Source organism: Aythya ferina (assembly GCF_964211825.1).
Source record: "Aythya ferina genome assembly, chromosome: 3".
In the NCBI taxonomy this organism is placed as follows: Eukaryota; Metazoa; Chordata; class Aves; order Anseriformes; family Anatidae; genus Aythya; species Aythya ferina.
This window is the reverse complement of record NC_140298.1, coordinates 110,315,645-110,340,742: the sequence shown is the minus strand read 5'-3', so window position 1 is coordinate 110,340,742 and position 25,098 is coordinate 110,315,645. Positions and strand designations below refer to the sequence as shown.

At 36.3% G+C, this 25,098-nt stretch overlaps 1 protein-coding gene across 2 annotated transcripts in view; it reads left to right on the top strand.

Moving 5' to 3' along the window:
- The window catches only part of LDAH (lipid droplet associated hydrolase), a 117,169-nt gene that overhangs the window by 57,386 nt on the left and 34,685 nt on the right, over positions 1–25,098 (top strand). For both annotated transcript variants that reach the window (XM_084513277.1, XM_084513278.1), the window contains one exon: positions 24,100–24,340. In XM_084513277.1, the coding sequence (XP_084369403.1) occupies positions 24,100–24,340 (241 nt within the window). The remainder of the gene's footprint in view (positions 1–24,099; positions 24,341–25,098) is intronic.

Below are 25,098 nucleotides of genomic sequence, written 5' to 3'. Positions count from 1 at the left end.
ATGGTGGGCATCAAGTCTTTGAAGATTCAGCTCTTTGCAGAAAATGGATCATCCAGAGTTTTTCAGACTTCTCTAATTTTTTCTTACAGGGAAGGAAAAGTGTTAATCATCCTTACTCTTTTGAGATGGAGAAATGCAATAATGTACGCTGCAACTTATTTGATGTTTGGTCTTAACCTCATAACCTTCTTCATTCAGATAGCAGAACTGAAAAGTGAAACTGAGTGACAAAATGATTTTCTCAGTTGTTGAAGCTTGAGCCTAACTCATAAATACTCTACAACCTCCAGGCGTTCTCTTCTGAAATACAAATCCTTTCTTTGACTGTTTCCATGTGCTTTGCTGATGACACTACTGTTACCTAAAGTATTCGCTTTGTTAATTTAATCAAAAGATTGACATATTTCCTTGCTATTGAAATTCATTCTGTTACAGCATTCGTCTTCCATTAGGGATGATGCTATTGAAATGCCAGCATCTTTGTGGTAGCGAATTAACAATAATAAATGAAACCATCATACAATGTAAACATAGTTCTTCCTTTAAAACTCACCGAAAAGAAAGTTTTTAAACCCGCTGAGTATGTGTCTGTTTAAGCAAATAAAATTTCTGAAATATATTATCCAAAACCATTCTTTGCTGCCATGTCTCAGTGATGCCAAAGAATATTGGGTATTGCTAGGACTTGGCTGATCTTATAACTAATAGCGGACAAAACATCACAGAATCACAAAATGGCTGAGGTTGGAAGGGGCCTCTGGGTCCATCTGGTCCAAGCCCTGATCCAGCAGGGCCACCCAGAGCAGGTTAATGTTTTGCACTACTGAATTGCTTATATATCCCATCTGTGCATTTTCTGCCCTCTTAGCCATGTTTCTAATTCATATAAATATGTTCGTCTCACCCATCATTGATATTATCAGTGAGATCTAATGACCTCAATGGAAAGCATTTTGTTGGAGAATTTTTGAATACAGATATTTTAGGTGATACTCCTATATGTGCCTGGTAGCCATATTTCTTTTTCAAAATATTTATATAAAAAAAGAGATGGTGCTGTCATCTATAAAACATTATTGTTGTTACTTCGGATGTTACAAAAAGTTAGAAATGTATTTTATCGTTCTTTTTAAAATTTAGCATATATTGGACTAGTTCTTCTGTCATTCCGAAGTTGAATGCACTGTTAGTAATTGGGTCTTTTATTAGCCTCTATGCTCCCCTAGATCACACCTTTGGTTCAACATATTTAGTCCTCATTTTCTGGTTTCATGCCTGAACCAAAAGGCTGTGTTCCATCTGTTGTTAGCAGCTTGCTTGGAAACATGGATGGCCTACAGGTACACAACAGAATGGCAGATGTCATGACTCTGTTAGCTTTTTTTTCTCCCTTTTGTCTAGAAGCCTGCTTCTTCCCAATTACCTGGAGCCCTAGGTAAACACATCTTAGTGGGAGAAGACATCATGTAACCCTTCTGATAGCAACATTGAAAGGGAAATTAAATTTTAGAAATAGTCTTCTCTTTGCTATCTCTTAGCCAGGGATTTATTTTTTTTTTAGCATGTGTGAGAAATTATCTGTACATTTTTTAAAAGTTTGTTTTAAAAGAAGCTTTATTAAAACAGTGAAAAATGGCATTGCATTGTGTATTTGTATGCTACATAAAATGCAATAATTATTCACTTACAGAAGAAAAGAAAGAAAATATATAGACTAGCATTAAAAAATCTTCATATTGACTCTCTCTCACAATATATGAACATCCATCTATAAAAATATTTTTCAGTAACATAGAACAGGAAGTTTAAAGCAAAAAATATGATTCTGAACTGTCTTTTTCTGAAACAGCTTAATCTGTTTTCCATATACATTAAATAGTGGTTTTTAATGTGTTCTAGGTTCATTCTGGACAAATGTGCTCACATATGGAGCTATTCTGGAATATTTCCATTTTTTAATATCCTTTATTCATGTTTACTATATACCAAGTCTCTTGGTCAACATCAATTGTGTAAGCTATCAAAGCTTTTCCAAAGATTATTGGCAGAGATCATCTTTTTGAAATACATTTTCCTGAAGATGGAAGCTATGATTAGGTGTCTTATTTTTCTCTTCATTAGAGTTTTTGGTTGTCCCAAGAGCTGGGAGAGAAGACAGGGAGAGAATTTTGTTTTGCCGCTATTGGTAAGTGCATATTTTGCCATCATAGCAAAAGAGATCACACTTGCTTGTTCAGAAGTTTTTGTTTGATGAGAGCAGTTACATGTGGGGAGGAAGGAAGGAGTATGTAAATTGTTTGTAATGGTTCAAAATCTCATATGGACAAATATGAGATTCTCGCACTCCTACATCTTTCTGCCTCAAATAGAATTACATTTTCTTTTATCTCTAATTAACACTTAGTTCCTTTCTGTTGAAGTACTTGGAAAGCTCCCCCTAACTTCAGTGAAAGCAGGATTAGGCCATGAGAGAGAGAAACGTGTCAGAATTTCTCTGCCAGGAGATTTATTATGATACAAAATTCAGTCCAGTGACCCATTAAGATAATAATTTAGTTTCCGTTGTGTTGAAAGCTTGATTATGAATTTGGGAAGCACTTTCATAATGACAGGAAAGAAAAAAGTCACCATGATTTTAAACACTGGTATTCTACAAGAAAACAAAATTCTTTAGTATAGAATTACTGGAAATCCACAGGGACCGCGAGATTAAAAGAGGCAGATTTATTAACAGTGCAGGAACTGCTAGAGCTATTAACAATACAGGAACTGCTAAACACGTCTGACCTTTGAGATAATAAGAGAATCTTTTCAGCAGCATGAATGGATGAAGGAAAGACTGAATTAAGGCAATGCCATTTGTTCAATTTCTGTTTCGCTGAGATTAGAACCTATATATGTAAATAGAAGACTGGTAATGCTATCATGACAGAAAGTATCTCTGAAAGGACACTGATTCAGCAGATTCTGACATGCTTAGAAGCTGTAGTGAGTTTTGGAAGTAGAAGGAAAATGAAAACCTAAAAGCAGACAAGTTAAACAGGGATGCAAATTTTTATGACATCTTTGCAGGTTTTATTTAACATAGCTGCATCAAGTTCAAATGTTGATTATTTAAATTACATGTCACAGTACTTTTTAACAAAGTTAGTATGTGTAGCTGTTGTCTAGGCAAATTCACTTTTTATGATCTGGCTCACAGTTACGAAGTTTAAAACATGCTTAATGAATAAATGCATTTTTACCACCTTTAATACTCTCTTACAAAAGTACCTTTATCTCAAATAAAGTGAAGCTTCGTAAAACAGAAAATTAGCTAGAAATCTCTTGAAGAGATGTTGTCTTCTCTCACACAGAGGATTACGCTTTGTAGACCTGTGTGCCAGTGTGTGGTGTCACCAGTAGACTAGCACAGCAGAAACATAAAGAAATGTCCTTGGTTTGTACAGCTTTCTTTTGACTTGTCCTGGCTGAGAACTGTTCGCTCATAGTTCCTTAATGGATTGCAGTGGTAGGTCAGATATGGATATGTAATTTTGTCTAGCAGTAGGGATCAAGATCTGGAGAAACTCTATATGTTTTTTTATGTGACTTGCAGGCTAAAATATTAAAGTGCAAAAAGCATAAAAAAGTAAAATGGGTAAAAGACTTACAGTAACCAAATTACAATGACAATACTGACAAAATTATTATGCAGGAAGAAAATAAGTGTCTATACTTAGCAGACCTCACAAGTAAATAGGTACGTTTCAAATAAATACACATCTTTTGAAGAGAGATGCACATTTCTAGGCCATAATGGAAAACTATATTGAGTCTGATATATATATATATATTACTTTTCCTTCAGTATCCATTCCAGATAAATGAGCTGTATGTTAAAAAAAAATAATAATAAAAAAAAGCAAACAGCACTGGTTGATATATACCCATCTTCATCCACCTTTAAGCGTTGAGTGAGTAAAAAAATGATGGAGACATTGCGCAGATTTAATCATGAGTCTACGTTCAGCTGCCTTCAGTGAGATATGTGTTAATTTAACTTTATGGATGTCTTCAGTTGGTCCCTGAATTGGACTGTTTCTGTAACATATATATATATATATTTGGCACTTCTCTATCAGTTCTTGATAGATAGGAAGCCTTTGGGAGCATATGCAAGGAAACACAGGTGGTCTGAGCCAGCAATTAGACTAAAATATGCTTTAGTTGACAATGTACACATTGCAGAGGCTGCATAATCCACCTTGCAACAGATGACAAAGTTCGGAGGAATATATTCTTTCAGTGAGGCCTCAGGCAACATCATTAAATCTACTGGAATAGCCAGTAAAGCAAGCAATATGAACTTGGTGCATATGCTAACATTATGCAGCCCTGTTATATGGAAAAAACAAGAAGTACTGCAGATGATTTATTAAACCTGACGAAATAAAATAAATAAGATACTGTATCTTTGAAGCATCAAGGGAGTTTCTAGAAAAAAAAAATCTGGATAGATTAAAAAAAAAATAAAAGGAAAAAAAGGAAAACAATCTTCATATGAAAACCTAAGGCAAATATAAAACCTTCTCTCTTTGGGGTGGGGGGTTGCAAACCAAAAAGCAATGAGTACCCACTGAGTTCATTGCAAAGATTTGTTAGAGAGATACTGACTTTCGACCATTCAGTCCACCAGCCTGAATTTAAAAGCTCGACAAAACTTCAGGACCCCATCAGTGAAAGGCTGATAACTGTGTAATGGGGTTGAGTGCCAGGAGACCACGATCAACCATTATTTTCACTGGCTTGATGACAGACTGTAATCCTAAAGGTCCTAGTCATATTCTTTTCTACCTATCCCCACCAAAAAAAAAAAAAAAAAAAAAAAAAAAAAGCTTTAAAAAATGTAAACTCTAAGAAAATGCAGCAATCAACAGGCAGACAGGATTTGTTGAGTAACTCTCACTGGAAGCCTTTGTTGTGCCTAGGAACCAGCAGCATGGAGATTGCCACGTGCTATGGAGGTTGGCCTGTAATGGCTCTTCCCTTCACAAACAATCCATTTCTCGGTTTAGAGGGCAAAAGAATGTGAATACCAAAAATTTAGGAAACTTAAAATGTAAGGAGGAATAAACTGTGGTGCATCTACAGATGTAAAAATGCCTCAGGGCAAACTAAAAAATAAGTCAAAGTCTTTGTGTTTTCCTTTCACCAGGGAGAGACATAGATCTTTCCCCACACTAATAATATCATTTTTGTCAGGAAAAAATGGCTTCAAAGCCAAAGCAGCATGATCTATCAGTTATCAACAAATAACTAAATGTATCAGGAACTGAAATGTGATCAACAATTTGAACATAATCTTCTGTCGTGCTCTGAAGACACCTGAACATCACTGCATTCTGTCTGCCTGGTTTTCTGTTTTCTGCTTTCATGTTGTAAGCAGAGAAATTAGCTGTTATTCATACATTGGGTAATCTATTGCATGTGGTACCAACTTCTGATTCTGACATTGACCAAATATGTTGTGGTTAACAGTGTGTAACTCGCCATTATCTAACAATCTGCCTAACAATCCACTTCCCTCTAAAATGAGATGACAGGGTTTATACTTTAAAGTTGTTAAATAAATAAATAAAAATAAAAAGATTTAGTGTTTCATTTATGGCAAAAAGTTGGTCAGAGACTTTCAAAAACAAAAACCATTTCCTTTTTTTAGCTAGTCCCACACTTGGCTGCTGTTTCTGGGCTTGTCCTCTGTGACTGGTTCCAGAGAGAATTATTGAGTAACTCCATATACCTGCTTCTGGAGAAATTTCCAAGTTTTTGTCTTTTAATTTTGCAGACACCTTGTGGATGTGGCACTTAGGAACATGGTTTAGTGGTGGACATGGTAGTGATGGTTGGATTTGATGACCTTCAGGGTCTTTTCCAACCTAAATGATTCTGTGATTCTGTGATTGTATGTTCAGCTTTTTAAGTTATTCATTCTACTATTATCTGATTTTTTTATTTTTCTCATCTTCAAAGAGAGAAATGCTGAAAGTCTGAGTCGTATCCCCAGTCTCTGAAATGCAGCAGGAGTTTTCTTCCCTCTCAGTCCTCAGTAATTCTGCTTAGCCATGCAGCTCCATGCAGTCAGCCTCAGACCAACAGGCTGCCCATGCTCCTGACTGAAATTCAGTATTCACTGAATTAATTCAGTATTCACATTAATTCACTGTAAGGTAGGCACACCTCAAAAAAGTAAAAGATTTCCACAGGGCTCTATTTGGTACATGTTTTCTGTCTGCAGTCTAGACTTGTTCTTGATAGTAGCTGTAGAGGTAGCAAGCAAGAAACCATTGAGGAATCAAGTGACCAAGATATGATGATAAAAGTCAACACAAAACTGGCAACACAAAACTTTAGGACTAGAAACATGTAGAATTTTCAGAGTTTGATGTTAAGAAAGATTGCCAGTTGTAGTATGCCACTTTTCAAGATCTTGTGTGTCTTAGGTGTTGATATCTTAACTTCTAAACTGAATCGTGGAGTATACCAAAGAAGCATGAATGGAAGTTTAGATTAGGCTTATGGTGCTTGTCAGCCTACTTGGCCAAAGTTCATGCCTGATTTTCAGGTCCAAAGAAAGCTTTTTGAAATTAACCTCGCAGTGATTTGGTTGTTTTATTTTGCTCACTAATGTATTCTGCCATATTTCTGTTACACTGTGTTAGCACACCATAGCTCAGCTCACATTAACCACAAATGGAAGCAGTAGTTCATCATGCTGTCAACACCTGGAAGTGGGCAGTTGAGTCCTGGATTTGCCTGGCTGAGTTCAGTATTGGACCAAAAGGTGTAAACATAGAAAATTAGTTTAGAAAACAAAAAGATTAAAGATTGCAACGTGGCTGTCTAAGAACAGAGAAGAAAGTGGATCTACACCAAACAAAACTGATGGATAAATCCACTCGTTTTGTATCTACTGAATATAGACCAAAGACTACACACTCACAGTTTGTCCTGTATGATTACTAAATGCCTCACGTGAAACAGAAATAGGGCTACTAGAAAGATGAGATATAATGTGGTAGTTAGAGCTCAATTTTGGTTTCAAGGAGAGCATTTAGACATACATGTATATATGTCTTTCATTCTTAATTCTGCCTTGTATATATTCTGAAGACAAATAATGCATTTCTGAACAATGCTGACCATACCTCATATGCTTTTTGAGTGGGTAAAGCAGGTCGATATCATTTGCTCAGTCCTAGAACTTCATAGGAAATACTAGAATATGTATAGTTCAGCACTTTTTTTAATCAGGAAAATTTGCAGTCCAGAAATCTTGAAGATCAAATGAGACCAGTAAATAGTAGAGTGATAATAAAAAGCACAAATGTAAATTTAATTAAAATTGATTTCTGTTACAATGAAAATAGAGGTCTGACAAAATCAGTGGCAGTACATCTGTCAGAATGTAATTACCTAGTCTAGTCTGTGAACACAAGTTTCTTTTTAACTTTCTTTTTTAAGAGTAAGGATTCAGAGTCAATAATAACATTGCTTTAAGATTAGCTTGTTTAGATCATAAGCCTGTGATAAGAAGGCTATAAGAAAAAGGGAAAAACAAGGTCTCAGGACTTTCTGAGGAAAATTATATTTTGTTCATAATATTCACAAAAAATTACAGCTTCTGCCATTGTCCTTAGTGTATTTGCTGTACTGCTCAGTCGAATATAGAAACAACATGATAACTAAGATTTTTTCTGTGATGTTTCAAAGTAGGGAAGCATAAGTAATAATTTTCATTTGAAGATACTTGATTTTTTTTATTAATGTATTTCATTGCTAATAAAACATCTGATTTCTTTTCAGATGTATGTAGTCAGAATTCAAATACACCTATAAAAATTATTTTTTTCTAGGAAGTTAAAAGATATTAAAGTAGCCAAATGTATAAACAGAAAAGGACTAAAAATAAACTGAAAACCGGAATCTGTGATCATTCATCAAGAACCCAAAGTAAAACATGAAAATGAAGAGGAAATGAATGACTAAAAATAAAAAGATGGCCAGAATGGTGAATACCACAACAGGATTTATTAAGTACAGTGGATTTTTACACATTTGTTCATAAAATCTTGTTATTTTGAATCACTGAAAATTTGGATTCATATTGTAATAACTAAGTTAAATGATTCTGTAAAAGTCAGGGAATCATAAACATGGCAAGAAGTGAATTTCAGAAACAATTTGTATTTATAGCACGTGTTTTCAAAAGAGGTCTTCAAAAGAACCCGTTTGAAAGCTAGGTTTCCCAAAGAACTTGTTAAGCTGAGTGGTGAGATCTTTTACAACTCTGGCTGTAGATGTGCATGCATAGTACTTGAAAATCTGAGCCCTGCATCTTTGGAGAGTTGGACCAAACAATCAAAACTCAGTATCAAGATATGTTCCACAGAGCTTCAATTTGTTTTGTTTTTTTTTTTACTGCATTTAGTATTCTTTTAAAGAAGACAATCAAGCTAGAAATCAGTACTTCAATTTACTTTATTTGATTTAAAATTGAGTAGAGAATGGGGAAAAACAGTCAATTAGGGCATTAAAGAATCATCCATGAAAGGAACATGTAAAAGGACTTTGTGGAGGTTCTTAACAGACTTCACAAACACGTGGTTAAGGTGTGAGCATGGCCAGTAACTCTAATAACCAATATTTATTCCTAGAAAATATTAAAATATGTTAAATATTAAACTGCAATTTCTCCTACAGTCCTGAGCTCTTAACAAAGAAGTTGAACTGCCTCATCAGCTCTTGCACTTCATTGTACGTGACACAATTATTCAAGCTGTTGAGGGCTTGGCTTGGGTCTCCCACTTAGAAGAGGATGCTTAGAATGGACAGTGTACTAATTAAAAGTATTTTATACTGTGCCATATTCTTAATTTGTTCATTCTCCATGATTTACAGCGAAGTTTAGGTATGTTTGCTTTAAAGCCTCAAGCAGAAAAATATGTTCCTCTGCTTTAGCTTTTATATTGAAAATGGTGCATCCTGTTTGAAGTGTGTAGACCAGGTGTGAAAGGCATTGCAGACACAAACTGGATGAAAAACATTTAAGAAATTTCTAATATAATATTGAATTAAGTTCAGATAAAGATTGGATAATTTTGTTTTGATTTATTTTGTTTGCTTTTCCTATCTTTTTCGTATTTCTTTTATTGTTGATAATTTTAGGGGAATTTTTGCCATTGCCAAGATGGATCTTTTTATATAGCAGAGGATGTGTCAAGTGACTGTTACACCTATGTTTAGAGAACTGAATCAAGCCCTAGATTTCTCCTCAAGAATCACCCTCTGTGCTCTTTAGAATGAGGTTATCTTCAGAATTAAGTGTAATAGAAGTCCACTTCCCTTTCCATTTATTTCAGTCTATAAATATTTGAAATCCTTGATTTCTATTGTTTGGATACAATGCTATTTAACTGTGACATTTAAAAAAAAAAAAAAAAAAAAAGAAAAAGAATTTGCCCTTTTGTGTGGAATTCAGTGTTAAATATACATCTAAGTGGAAATCCAGAAACCACAAATGTATTTAATAAACTTGTTACCTTTGGAGTCCCATAAGAAAGTTCAATTAATGTTAATGAAAATATGCTTCTAATAACTTTGTTACAACATTTCTAGTCACTGGAAAATTGTAAGAACACTCTGCTCTTTTTCAAATTCCAAAATGAAGCATAATTGTGTGTAAGTCAAATTACCAAGTCCTAATTGTTCTTGAAAATGCTAGAGTGAATTTCTGCTTCTCTGTTTAAAAAAAAAAAAAAGCATTATGACTACTGTAAGTGTATTTTACTGAAATGAAAAGTACAAAAAAACAGATCTGAAAAAATACAATTTGAATTGTGACCTTTAATGGCAGGTGGCAGAGTTCAGACTTATTCATTGGCACTGGCAATTAAAGGATACTCTCAACATTCCCTTTTTTTGTTTTTTTTCAAAGACCTTTTTACCTGATGACCCGTTTTATTTACATGATAAATTGGATATGGTGTTTGCTCTTTTAGCAGATTCTTGCCCAGTGCATTGCACTGAAAGGAAGTTTGTATATTTCCCTTGGGAAAGTCAATGGAAGGATGGAAAAATAAGCTGACCGGGAGATTTCCACACTCCCTCCTCTCTCTTCTTCTCCTGATACCCTAGCAAGACATTGGGGTGCAAGTTCTATCTTGAACCTCAAATATATACCTAGTTTCTTTTCTTCCATTCATGGAAATACAAAGCAGAAGGTTGGGCTTTCCATTCTGTTTCTTCTCAGTATAGTTTGGTCTCACTTCTGTTTTTCACTGGTTTAGCAAATGAGGACTTGGTCTGCTCTTCTTACTCTCCAGTACGTCATTAAGTAAGCCACTTAAAGATGGTTAAAATGATAATGGGCTGAACTCTTGCCAATATTAAATCTTATCTTCGTTTTCCTTGTCCCTCTAGTAATCCTTCTGGCCAAGCAGGGCTACGGGCTTGAGTTGACAGGATGCCTTCTGAGGCCTGACTTCAGTGAGTGGTGATGTACACCCCTTCATTGTTGGAAGTGGAGTATTAAAAATAGAAGTCCAAGGATGTCGAGGCACTGTTGGAAAGTCATGGCCTTCCTTTTTCATCAGCAAAATGAGATTATAGTTTTAAGGCTGGTTTTTCATTTACCTTGTTCAGCCACTTTTCCTTAAATGCACTGTCATTGACATTTATTAGTAGGTATGGGTATACTGATGGATTTGAAAACTGTTGGTTCAAGACAGAGGAGAATCTGATTCTTAATACCTTCTTTGTGTTGAGCCTTCTCTTCATTGCACACATTAAGGTTCATCATAAGTGGTAAGTTTCCCAGGTCATATTTGTAAGGATCACATTTACTGGTCCATGTACTGTGAGGGTACCTGCAGATGCAATGCAGTGGTCTCATGGGAGTGCTACACTGAAAAATAATCCCACCCTGTACTTCCAACATGAAAATGGAAAGAATTTCTCCTGGAAAGTGGCAGCTGCACTCCGACATTCATGTAATGGGAGCAACTGAAAGCTTTATGGTGTGTAACTGTGACACTGCATTCCAACATAAGCTTCTCCCTGCCCTTCTTCCAACCAATAAACTATTCTTCCTCTCTCTTCACTCTCACCCCTCCTAATCTTCTTCTGTTTATATGCTTTAATCATAATAGCAACAAATCCATCCCTGCTGGTATTATCACACCGTTGCAAATTTTGGCTGTCTCCTTTGGCACTTCCCTTGTAGATGGAATGATACTGCCCACTTTGATGGGGCTTAATTCTCAATGTAAAATACTGCTCTGTCAATGAATATTTTCTCTATTAAACTATTTTCTGTCCAACAATAAGATACAGCTTTTTGGGAGAACAGTTTTCTCATTATTACCTTAACCCATAAAAAGGCTTTTTCTTTTTCTTGTTCTTTTTCTTTTTCTCGTTCTTTTTCTTTTTATTTTTCTTTTTATTTTTATTTTTCTCATTCTTTTTCTCTTTCTTTTTCTCTTTCTTTTTCTCATTCTTTTTCTCTTTCTTTTTGTCTTTCTTTTTCTTTTTCTCATTCTTTTTCTCATTCTTTTTCTCTTTCTTTTTCTCTTTCTTTTTCTTTTTCTTTTTCTTTTTCTTTTTCTTTTTCTTTTTCTTTTTCTTTTTCTTTTTCTTTTTCTTTTTCTTTTTCTTTTTCTTTTTCTTTTTCTTTTTCTTTTTCTTTTTCCTTTTCTCTTTCTCTTTCTCATTCTTTTTCTTTTTCTCATTCTTTTTCTTCCTCTTCCTCTTCCTCTTCCTCTTCCTCTTCCTCTTCCTCTTCCTCTTCCTCTTCCTCTTCCTCTTCCTCTTTCTCTTCCTCTTCCTCTTTCTCTTTCTCTTTCTCTTTCTCTTTCTCTTTCTCTTTCTCTTTCTCTTTCTCTTTCTCTTTCTCTTTCTCTTTCTCTTTCTCTTTCTCTTCTCTTTCTCTTTCTTTCTCTTTCTCTTTGTTTTTCTTTTCTTCTTCTTCTTCTTTTCCTTTTTTGCTTTTACCTTTGCTTTTCTTCTTTTTTTTTTCTTTTTCCTTTTCTTCTTTTTTCTTTTTCTTTTTTCTTAACTTTTTGTGAAAGACTTCACTTACCCAAATATTTGTAGTTCAGTGTATTCGTTTGCATTTGAGCTCTGAGAGACTTGAAAAATTTAATAAACAGTCCGTGTATTTGATATATTAAATATTTTTAATAATTTGCAAATAGGTCAGTGTGTAGAGCAGACCTGTTGGGAAATGGTTTGTGGTGTTTGTAGAGAACACTTCGGAGTTCTTGTCTTTTGTATGTTTAGCAGAATTCTGGACTTTGGCTGGGAAAATTCTGGAAGTACTTCTTATTGGAAAATATTTCAAGTAATGTGAAACAACAGATCATATTTTCTTGTGACATGACCCACTTGTAAGATGAAGTATGGATAGTCCCTCTCCTGCCATCATTAAAAAGGTTTCAGCAGTGGAAGGCAGGTGTTACAGAAGATGCCAACAGCCTTTTGAGAGGGGAACCTGCAACCGAGAAAACAAGATACAACTGAAAACTTACTGGTTTAAAAGAGAATTGTCAGTGGTCTCAATTTACTTCTCAGTCCAAGAAGAGATTCTGTAACTATCACGGTGAGTGTTTTAGGGCAGCCTTTGTCTTCATCTGTCTATACAAGAACAGATAGAGAGAATCTTAGTCTCTCAGGCTGAGAATATCATGGCTTTGGTGAGACCTATATAGGCTGTGAACAGTCGTATTTAATAAAATAAATCCTTTAATCAGAATTTTTAAGGAGGCAAAATTAAGGCCTATTACATTGATGGAAATTTTGCCACTGGTTCTGACAAGACCAAAGTCACACTCATGGCCTTACAGTAGGTGGAATCACATAGGACCTGAAGCATTCACTGGGCTACTGGACTCTTTAGGACTCTCCAGTTATTAAACTTGTGAACAGCTACACTGATGGCAAAAGTAATTTCTTAGTCTTAGCAGCTGAAGTTACATAATGTCAAGATTTCCATGCCTCTCACTTGCTTTCCATTGAAAAATATACCCTGAGTTATTTTCATGCCCTTTTAGTGCTGCCATTATTAAACTTTGCAGAACAGGTTTTAGTATACTCCCAATAATTTTATGCAAATTAATACTATAGAAGCCTGAACACAATTCACATTTTAAAAGGACTCTTCATATAGCTGGTGCAATGAGTTCAGTCATAGGTTTCCACTATATAGGGCCCAGAATCAAATTTATACTAAGTCAATGGAAAGTGGCCTTGAAGTAAGCATGAATTTATTCGCACCTCACCTTGCTGCAAATGACACTCAGGCCTACATATGTTTGGATGTGATCATCGTACGCAGCACTGTGTTCATCGTTGCACTGAAGACTACAGCATTTGAAATACAAATTCATTAAAAAAATGCTGGTCCTTGAATTTTGCTTCCATCCAGGTGGAACTGCCAGGAAGCACTGGAGGCTTGAGGTATTAAAGACATAGTTCAAATAAAATTGAATAGTGTATGTTAAGTAGAGACAGTGCCAGGACATGGAAAGCCTTATGATCGCTGTAGAGCATTTCAAACAGCTGAGAATATTGCTTGCTATTTATATCATCAGGTAGAATCTGAAAGCAAATAGTAAAAAAAATAAACCTAAGTTTTCATTCATTTGAAAAGCATATGCACTGTATATATTTGAACACCACGGGTCAAATTTAGAAGTTGAAAGAAGGCATAGTAAATTTTATTGTAATACTGTATATGTTGAATATAAAGAGTAATAGACCAACAGACTGAGAGAAAACAATATTTAAAATGGTGTGGAGCAGATAGATTGACTTCTATTTCAAGGCATCCTACTAATTGCTTTTCCTGCTAAATTCTTCTATTTTTGCTACATAGAGAAGAAATAAAACAGTACTAGATGCACTGCTGAGTTGAGGATAATTTCTGCAGCAGCCAACAAATTGGCTGTACTTCTGTTTGTTTACGTGGGGGAGTTCTGACACTTTCCATCAGCTGGAAAGTTGAGTTTGTGTGTTTTCCTACCATTGAGCAGCATCAGCTAAGACTTAGCATCTATTTATACCTTAAATTATTCCCATCTTCTTTTTCCAGAATAGTCTGTAAAAGTACAACACAGGTTAGGTGCCCACAAGGTGCATTGGTATATTCGTTTTGCTCCTGCATTTCATTAGTAAGGAATAGCATGGCTATTCTTGGCTGGTGTTTGTGCTACAGCTAAAAGAATGCCTTAGACTAACTTCTCCCAGAAATGGTGACATACCTCAGGCAAAAAATATACCAGGGACAGAATATGAAAGCAAGCCATGCTCCTTAAGTTGTTTCTAACAATATTTTTCTGATTAAGTCATGAAAAAGTAAGGAAAAAACTTGGCTTTGTGAATGAGTCTGTAGGGTGGGGAAACAGAAAAGCGAGTTTGCTGTAATCTGTTGTGTTACCTTGCACTACTTGGGATGGTACAAGAAATCTGATGGCTGGGAAATTATGAATCAACATACTCAAAAAGGAGGTTTACCCTTAAATTTCATTAACTGTTGTTCAGCTCACATATATTTAACAGGGAATTTACAAAAAAGAATGTGTCTAATATCACTAAGGACAGCATTGTCCTTACAACAGTTTAATCTTTCCTTTAAATAATAGTTAATAGGTCTTTATGCTTTAACTCAGTTAGTATCACAGCAAAATACTGTGAAATTGTGAAGATTATGCACAAGTGCACAAAACAAATATCAGCATCATCTGTACCTTTCATTACTTTTTATCTTGAAGGATGTTAATGCTCTTGAAGTATTTGTAAACAACACATATATGTATGTATATATGTATGTATACTGTTTCCTGAAGAATCCATATAGTTAATACTTTATGTGTATGTCCAAACAGAAATAGACTGAGGTAAAAATTGTATGGTTGTTTGAATTTCTGTTACACTGAATCCAGCCTGTTGTAATAATAGGCTCTCAGAACAAAATTCCCCAAATCTCTAAAATCTCTGTTGTATTTCAGAGCGTTGGAGATGTGTCTGACACAGGTTGACCAGCTCCCTTAAGGTCCATATAGTCACGAAGTTTTACAGACGTGAGAAGGGGTCTACAAGGGTTGTACCTGTGGTCCCAAAGAAACAAGGGTGTTCTCTCTCTCTATCACACACTGATAATTCTCATTTTGCCCGTTTTGCTCAAAACCAGAATATGAATTGAATTCAAACCCTACGTCAATCTGTTAAGACTACACCAAAAGTAATTTTATCTATAAAAACATGAGGTCAAGTATGAACAAAGGAGAGTACATCAGATGCCAAGAGGCAGAGACATCCCTGACATCAGACTAAGATAAACAGAAAACAGCCCTCCAACAGGAAACAGCCCTTGTCACACAGCCAACCTGAGCCGAGGGTGTGATGCAACACAATATGAAAGCAATATTGTTTTGTTAAAGTATGTTATGAATTTCAAGTTGCTTTGCTTTTCAGATCTCTAGAGGAGACGTTGATTGGGGCTTGGCTACTACTTCTCCCCAGCCTCAGCTCTTGCTGACGGGGCTCTAGTTTGACCTTTGAGTGACAACCTTGCCAAGGAACAAGAGGGAGAAGGCTGTGAAGACAGCCGTGTCAGCACAGCACTTTGAGGAGGCAGCCTCATCTCAGACACATATTGTAAGAATTAAAAGTTTGGGTGTTTGGGAGAGAGACTTAAAAATGGTATCTTCATATTCTGTGTATTTGCCGTTTCTTATACGTCTTGTGAGTCATATTTGCACAGGTGGGGTGTAAGAAAAGTCTGCTTTTCTCAGTGGAGTAACAAAGTGCACAGTAGAGGGGTAAGGATTTCCATCAGTGATTTTATGAAGATGAATGACATGTCACCGTGGAGAGAACTCACCCGCATTTTAGCTTGGCATAATACAGCTTATAGGACAGAAAAGCATTCATACTACTGTGCCGTGTAATTTCTAGCCAACCATGTTCAAGAAAAAGGAATTCAGACTGAAATAAGTAGAGGGAAAGCCTACAAGGATAATGAGGAACCTAAATTATGGGAGGAAAGGAATTCTCCATCAGCACTAATCTCTGTGATTTTCTTTGGCAGCATTTTCTGGTGGCTAAAAAAGAAAAAAAAAAATTCCTGGGATTTTCTGAATATTTTAATTTAATGACTTCCATATCAGAAAAGGGGGCCCATGCCAGTCATAGTACTGTGAGGCTGCCATATTCTCATCCTGTGCTCATCCTGTGCTGTATTGTGCGTTTTGAAGGGTTGGGTATTTTTCTAAAGCATCATAAATTTGTCATTGGTTGTCATTGGTTGTTAGAGGGTTATGGTAAGACAACAAGGAAATGCAGAGTGGCTGTGGACTGGGTTTAGCGATCATCTTGTGCTGGAATGTTTAAAACAGTTCATTTCATTAACAGAATTCTTTTAATTAAAGTGAAATTTTTTTGACTATTGTTCTCAACTTCGTGTTTCATTCTTAATTTTTCAGAGAAGGGTTAAAAACTTTACAAATAACATTTTTGTTTCTTTTTTTTTTTTTTTTCCTCTGGAAAAGGTAAAGTAGAAAGTCAAAAGTAATTGTTTACCATAAATGCATTTCCTGATGTGTTTGCTCTGTGGGCTGCACAGTCTGTTGTCAGGTGAATTCAGAACATGGCGCATTTGAATTTTTATTTCTTTCCATCACATCTACTTGTGTCACTGGTCCCACACAAAATATTTTCTTATCCTTCACATTTATAGCCCTTAAAAATCAGTAGTTACGTCCCACCACTCCATTCCCTCTTTGCTCCCATTTTGCCAAGTTATTCATATTTCTCTACATAAACATAACTTCCTTTAGAAAAAATTATCATCAAAGTTCTTCATTGATTTTAGGCTTTATTCGTGGCTGGCTTTCGGTTGAAACCTTTCTTTTTAGGATGTAGAGCACAGAATACAATCTTATTTGTCTCCCAAGGAGACAGAGCTTCCTCGGGCATTTGTGATGTTCTTCCTCACTATATGTAACATTAACCTGCTAAGCTTCTCTCTCTCTTGCTTTCCTCACTGTATCATATTGCAAATCATCAGCTCTTCACGATTCCTCATGTGTCCCTTCAGCTGTATTACTTGCCAACTTTTTTCCTACTTGTTCATGTTCTGAATTGTTTTTCCTGGGCATATTTAAAGATAGCAGTAGTTTTGAGTTTGTTCCATGAGCTGAGCAATTAAAACACCAAATTTAGCTTTACAAAACCTCGTTATTGTATTGCTTCTTCCTATTTTTTTTTTTTTGCATTTGTTTGCTTTTTTTTTTTTTTCTGTACTTCTGCTCAGAAAAACTGCATTAACTATCTTGAAACAGATAACCAGTTTGGATCTCAGAAAGCCAGTTTGGCATTCTGAGAAAGTTTGACATTCACTGGAAACTGAAATCTAGCTACAAAAGAAAGGTAGTGGCAGCCATTATGAAATTCTTCTAGCTTTTCTTCTTCTACTGCATCTGTAATTTGAAGACCATTTTTGCAAGCATCAAGCATATGCAGAGTATGTTTCTGATTTCTAAGCAGTCCAACATCAAGGTCACTTGATGCAAATGCAGACTTTGCTTGACTAAAAAGCAATGGGAAAGCATTATACAACTTTATCTGTATTTGAAAGTGCAAGTTATTACATAGCTAATCTGCTTCAATGGCAGAGGTAGCCTAGAACACAGGGTAGCAGTGTAGTTTCACAGTGCTGTCGCAATCATCATGCTCTGATGATGGTGCTAACGTGCATTTTTTGTCTTGGCATACTTTATAGATACGGTACATATAGTATGAAGTGGTTTAATAAGTTTGAAACATCCAATACTTCCAAGGGAATTGTTGTGTATCTGCAGCTTTTACAGAAGTAAATTCTAAACTTCAGTCTTTATACCTCGCCATGGTAAGCGACATCAGTAAATTCACACAGTGTTTTCAGTGCTGGAAACAATACAGCCTTAGTGTGTCTGTGCACTCTCCTGGTGCATTCAGAGCCCTGCTTCTGTTGGTGCACGTGAAGAACTCAGTCCTCAGCCGTATCCTGAGTAAATCTGTGAAAACTCTAACAGAAGGGCTTGTGATCAAGAGTGTTGAAACAATCTGTTCTCAGATTATGAAAGCCTGAATACCCTTTACTAAAGTAGAGTGGAGAAGGTGTTTATGAATTGCTATAGAGTTTTCTGTAATCTTCCTGCCTTAACAGTATAAATTTGTATGTGGAGCCATCTAACTTTGAATTTCAGTTTATTCATCTTTAAAAAAAGTATGGTAAGACGTCTCTGGGTGACTTAATTCTTATAAAGCACTTCAAAATTTCCAGGGGTAGTATTGTTTTTCAACTGTGTTTGAGATGTTTGTTCTGCGGCATGTTTAAAATCCCCAAACATTCATTTGGGATCACAGGACATCTAGAAGGTAAAATAGAAGAAAGTGCACATCATATGGGATTGCTTCACACCAGGAGTGAAATAGTTTTTTTGTAACTTCTGTACATTCTTTCGTTCTTTTTCTGTCTTGAAATGATTTGGTTTTGTGTATATCGAGCTGTGACAGACAGCGTGCTCATGCAAGAAACAAAATGGCATCTCAAAATGAGCAGTTGAAGGAGAAATTCTTTCAGATTTTAAAATATAATTTCTTTTTTACAGTGTGTGCAAAGGAAAAACTGAATAGAGGAGTGTGTTTAGAAAAGGGACTGAGCAAAGTGAGATGGCAAGCCTAGAAAGTCCTGTTTTGTGCAAGGAAAGTGTAAGCAAATGCCGGCTGTTTTGTCCGGCGCGTTTTCTTGGAAATCTTCTCAGCACAGCTGTGTTAATAAAGCAGGGTACGCTTCCCTGACCCGAGTTGTTTTGCCTACAGGTTTCTGCATACTGAGTAAAAGAAATTGTGATTAATGTGGCACTCTGTGTCAAGGGTAGACTGTAGATTATCATTAAGTGCATCATTATGTTAGCTTTGAAAAATTTACTAGGTTTCACCTGACAGATAATAGCTTTTCTTTTGCCAACACAACAGAGGAATAATAAACTAATACATGGGATGAACCAGATATATCAAAAGAAGTGTTACTTTTGACAGAGAAACGGCTTTTACTTTTCTTCGTTTTTGTTTTTTTTTTTTTTCCAAAGGATTTTAAAGTAAAACTTCCTCACTTATTTTCTTCCCAGCTCTGTGATATGAAATCAAGCCTCCTTTCCACATCCTGGTGCTATCGATACGGGTCAGGGGTGTGTGGCTGCAGAGCTTTTGGTACTTACCATGGGTCAGCGCGATGGCTCGCTTATAAAAAATAATAGATTGCTTCCTGCTTCTGCCAGCTGATTTCATCTCTGGAGTTGCTGTGGGCTGCGAGTTGCGTAACGGGCGTGGAATCCAAACCTTGAGTTCTTTTTGTTGGTGGTTATTGTATTAACCGTTCCTACACCCCCAGTGAGGAAAGAACAGATTATTCAGCAGGAGCAAATGCTTTCCAAAACCTTCTCCACTCAAAAGTCAGAGCGAGCCTTCAGTGACCATCAATTGTGCCACTAAAGCAGAGTGAACCAGCAGGTTAGTTTTGAAGAAGTTTTAGTTTCTGGTAGTGTAGGAGAAATATTTTCTTCAGTGAGTCAGACTTTTGTTATTTTACAGCTGCAGTAGAGAAATCTGAACATGCTCAAGAGGTGTCATGGGCAGGGACAACCTGTCCATTGAGAGCCAAGGTATGTGACCAGCAAAGCCTGGCTGCAGTTAATGGATTCACCTACTTGGAGTCTCTTCTAAACCAAAAAATAAAAAACACAAGATCTTTAAAATGACTCATACTCCTTTCTGACGTTCATATCAGGCTTTTCACTTCCTGCCTGCTCTTCTCCCCCATTTTTTTTCTCTTAGTAAAATGGCATTATATATTACGAGCAAGCAACAAAGTGGCACAGCTCTCTCCTGGCTCATTTTAAATGTCTACTTAATCTCAGGTGCCTGAGTTTGTAGCCATGCATAATCAAAACTACTTGATTTCTGAAGTGTTGAGCTCCTCTCATTGACTTCACAGGAGTTAACAGGTCTGAAAACCATGTCACTCTTTCGAATACTGATTGTAAATTGCACCCATTTGTTTGTGAGGTGTTACATCCTCAATATTGTCATTGACCAATCCCTAAAACAAGTAGCATTACCCACTGAAACTTGAAATCATAGCTGCCAAATGTATTTCAGCTCTTTCAGTTGAAGGCATTAATGAAAAATATTAGTCTGTTTTTTTGGCTGGATCTGATCTTCATACTTTCAGTGTCTTTATATAGAAACTGTTTAAACATTTTACAAATATCCTTTGTTTGTGTGGTCAAGACTAATAAATTGTGCAGTGATAAACAGCAATTTGTTGTAAATCTAATTGTTTAATGTTTTGTTCTCTGTTCTCATTGTAATCAAAACAAAAGATTTCCAACTCTTTTTGCAAATCCCAAACTGTTGAAATAACCATTATGCACTAAAAACTTGAGTAGATTCAGTTGTTGCTGTATAGCCTGTTCTGGGCAGAGTCCTGGGCTTGTGGATGTCCTGACTCAAGTTTCAGCTCCAGTTTCCTTTGGAAAAAGTGGCCACTGAGTGTCATAGCAGTTGTGTGAACGTGGATGTCCTGTCTCATGCTTGACATGCTCACATCTAGAAAGTGAATGTCTTTACAGGTAGGATTTTTTTTCTGATTTATAAGTGCAAATGCTGGATGTTAGAATTCAGACTAGTGCCTGAGCTCCCTTCAGAGTTAGTAAATTGGATGTCCTCTTTCTGTGACTGCTCTTAGCTTTTATACCACCATCTTGTTTTAAATAGATTAAAATCTGGATAGAAAGCCAAGAAGTACAGGAATGTGCGTAAGTTCTTAACATAGGTAGTTTGGAGGAAGCCTGTGTTTTGTTCTTCAATATTTGCATGAAGCAGTGATGACATGAAGCAAATCATACTCATTTAGAGATCCTGCTTAACCAAAGCTCCTTGGTCAACATCATTCTTTCGAGGATTCACTTTTCCTTTGAAGTAAGTGCTTTCTCATCTCTCTGTCATGTAGAACTTGCTGTGCAGACCATACGTACCTGAAAATTGATAGCTCTAGACACCAAAGTATATAAACAGTGACAAAAAGGAATAGAATAGTGGGTAATGTTACATTTTTTTGTTGTTAACAAGATCTAAACCACAAAAATTTGTGAGATGCTGCATCGTATTACCATCCCTTGAACTGCTGAGGTCTTAAGGTCTATGTAATGTAAAGGGTTAAAAGTAGATAATGGAAATTGAAGAAGCTGCCTGCTGACAAGACAAAAGAAAAAACACACCTTATGCCCTGAACTTTAACTGTGAATGTAGGCATTATCCTGGGGGCTGAAATCTTGCACTTTAGTATCATTTTAAGTAAATAACTGGTAAGCAAGTTAAAAAAAAAAAATAAAAAAATTTACAAATATTGTCTATTGTAAAAACAATCAGCAGTGATAATTTCAGTATAATGTAGGAATATATGCACTGTTTTTAGCAGTTTGACCAAAGCACAAAATGGGTAAGTGATACAATCTACATACAGTTCTCAGCAAATCATCATGGGAATGGGGCATGTTTGCCTTCAGTAGGTTCACTGGGTGACTTGTAGAAGTCCCCAGATCCATTCAAGTCTCTGTAAGTAGTGCTTCTGGTTAGCCAGCTCTCTGCCTTCCCAAGTGTTTAACCAATAAATATCCCTAGCCTTTGAATCAGGGGTAATTTGAACCAGGAGATTTGGATTTCTCACCCTAGTTATCTGTAACACTTTTTGTATTTTGATTTATTGCTATCACAAGAAATTTCTATAATTACATGTGAGAAGAATTTCCATAAACAAAGGGGTCATTTGCCTTTACACATTACTTAATGATGTACAGTGTGGCATTCATAGCTGTGAATACCTGGTGCTTTGTAATAGATAATGCTCTCCATCTACAGAATGACCAGTTATATAGTAATTCTGGAAGTTGTAATGTGAATATAATTGTGTGCCATCTATGTGATTTCAGCTGGTGTAAATTGCAACTAGATGAGATCCTCACATTTGACAAGACAAAAATGATTTTAACTGATGTTGAGTGTTTGAATCTTTTTATTTTCCTTCATTTTACCTGTATAATTCTAATTCACTTATTACATATGGCTTTTACAAACATCTGTGTCATTATAATAAAATATGTTAAGTCTGTTGTATCCACAGTGGTATTGCAAAGAAATTGAACTACATCTTTAAGCAATTCAGCAGGCAAATGCACATTTCAAAATCCTGGCTCAGGAATCTAGCTGTAAACTAAGAAATAGCTGATAAGTGTTTGAAAAATACAAATTTTGAATTTCTTTGTTATTGTCTGCCAAAGATTAAAGAAAGAAATTAAATAAAATTACCCTCTACATTACCACCATCTTTTAAATTTGTATGCCATTAAAAATGCAGGAATGTGAGGGCTTTGTAACAGCTTTCTTGGTTTGTCTTTCTTTTGCCTCCAAGGTTTAGCAACTTCCCCCAGTGGTTAGTACAGCACTCCAAGCAACTAATCCTGTATCTATAAACTGTAATGTCAAAGGATTAATGTGTGCCTGGGAACGCAGGTCAAATCTGCTTTAGATCACAAGAGTTTGAGTTCAGCTCCTAGCTGAAATATCACGAAACTACCATATAATTTAGTACAAGTCTTGCATTCCTATACTTCAGCTGCTGGTTGCCTTTAATAAAAAGAGGCCCAGGACTGATTTCCCCGAGAATGTATTTTTCTTTGTCTAAAACCAAAGTAGTATCAGCTGGAAAGTAGAAGGATTTCTTAAAATAGTTCTGTATTCGATATAAATAACACTTTCAAAGTCTGCTTTTAAAGTACTGTAGAAAGTGCAGCACGGCAAGTTACTGCTATTTCCTGAATTACTCCCGTTTGCTGTGTTACAATGCCCAGATTTCATGAGCATCCCATCACGGCATGCCTTGCCTTCTGCCCAGAGAGCTGCTGAGGGCATGGCGCTGCACACAGGTGCAATGGCATGCAGGAGCTGACTCTGATTCGAGAGTAAAGACAAATATTTGAAAATATTTTTTTTAATGCTAATTTAATTTATGTATTATGTCAAATTATATATGCAGTAAGCAGACATGTATAACTGCATCTTTTTCTGTTCATGCTGAGTCTCCAACAAAGCACGGCGATTTATGCCTAATTATCTGCAAATGTAATATCTAGAATCTCTCATGTTTTGCATTCTTGATAATTCTGCAAGGTACAGAAGTTGTGTGTCTTCAAGGCATTTTCCTATATGAATTCTTCTAGTATGTTTATACTTCCAGGGAAAAGTGGCAGGTATTCTTTAATAATATTTGATATTAACATAGAAATATACCGGAGAGTAGGAGTATCAATTTGCTTTTTCTTAGTGTGGGTATGTTTTTTTAATTAATTTCGTTCTGTTTTAAGGCTGCAGTATATTCTGTTATCATCAAATAAGATAATGTATTGGTTTTAAAATACATCTATTTCAATTTGGTATGCAGAAAGCAGTCGTGTGTACCACTGTATGCACCTTAGTGAGGGGGCTGCGTGCTTATTCTTTTGCCCTGACCAGGCATACCTGTGTGGATCTGCAAATCGGAAAACCTGTGTGCTCTCAGACTGTAAAGATACTGTCTTAGCAGCGGAAACTTTTAAATGTGTTTGTTTTACTCGGAGAAAGCAGTTAAAAGAGCCAGGTGCTTTGCTGCCATATCGCTCTGCTCCGGTGTGCTGCCCTCTTGTGGGGCCAGCTCCTGCTGGGCCAGCCCGCTGGGCTCTCCTGCCCAGCACCTTATTTCCCAGCTAAACACATCCCATTCTGACCGGTAGAACCCAGCATGTCATAACCAGCTTCTTGTTTGCCTCATTTTAAAAAAATAATAATCATCTGGGCACGCCACGAAGCCTGCCTACGTGTCTGCACCTGGCAGACCCAAGCAGGCCCCGTTTGCCACTTTGCCTCCTAGGTCGTGCTGTGGTGCTGCGGGACGCTGCTGACAGTGGTTTTCTCTTGGCCCCACAGGTCCTGCGCTCTGTGCTGCTGTTTCCCACCATAGAGCGCATGGCTCAGTCCCCGCAAGGCAAGCTAATGACACCCCTGCTGTGCAAGCTGCGGTACATCCTGTACATGCCCGTCTACCTGCTCTCCTTCTTGCCGGAGGGGGTCAAAGCTTCCCTGGTGCGCTTTGCTCTGCGAGGGATGAAAACCTGTGACGAGTCCTCTATAACAACCTCAGTAAATCTCTTCAGCGTGGATTGCATTGGTGAGTGCATTTTTTTTTTATTGCACCAACTTTTGTATTGTTTGAGTTGTGTAAATGTTGATGTTGTACACAAATGCTCCATACTAAAGCGTGAATCAATTTTTAAGGACAGGTCTAATCTTTCCTCCAATTAAGACCGCAAAAACAAGAAAATCATAAATGATTCAATCAAAAAAAAAAAAAAATCTTAAGGGGGAAAATAACAAATAAAATACTTTCCTAAAGAATATATATTTGTTAAGAAAACTAACCTATATTAATAACAGTATTTTGTGTGATTAAACCACTGCTTTACAATCTAATTTATGTTATTTATCCCTTCTTACCTTTTGCTTTTCTTTCATATTGGGTAGTGAAAATAAATCAATAATCAGTTTAACAAAGGGTTCTTCACATCTGTTTTTTTAAGCTACGATTTAACTGTCTCAGTGGATTTTGTAATGTGAATTGGAATATTGATAAACTTAGGAAAGGGTCTTCAGCCTGCAAAACCACAGAGAAGTTACTTTGTGCAAAGAAGAATGTCAGTGCTTTTTGGGCAAAGACAGAAGATTAACGTTCTTGCAGTGATATGGCACACTGTAAGCATATTTTGCACATTCTAGCAACAGGAACAGCTTTAAGAAAGGGAATAATTTCAGATAAATTACATTAAGTTTAGAATGAAAACCAGAACATGGATTGTGCTATACTCCAGGTATTTTGGTAAGTTAGCAGTTGAAAACAATTTGGACTAGAATTGACATGCTAACACAGTA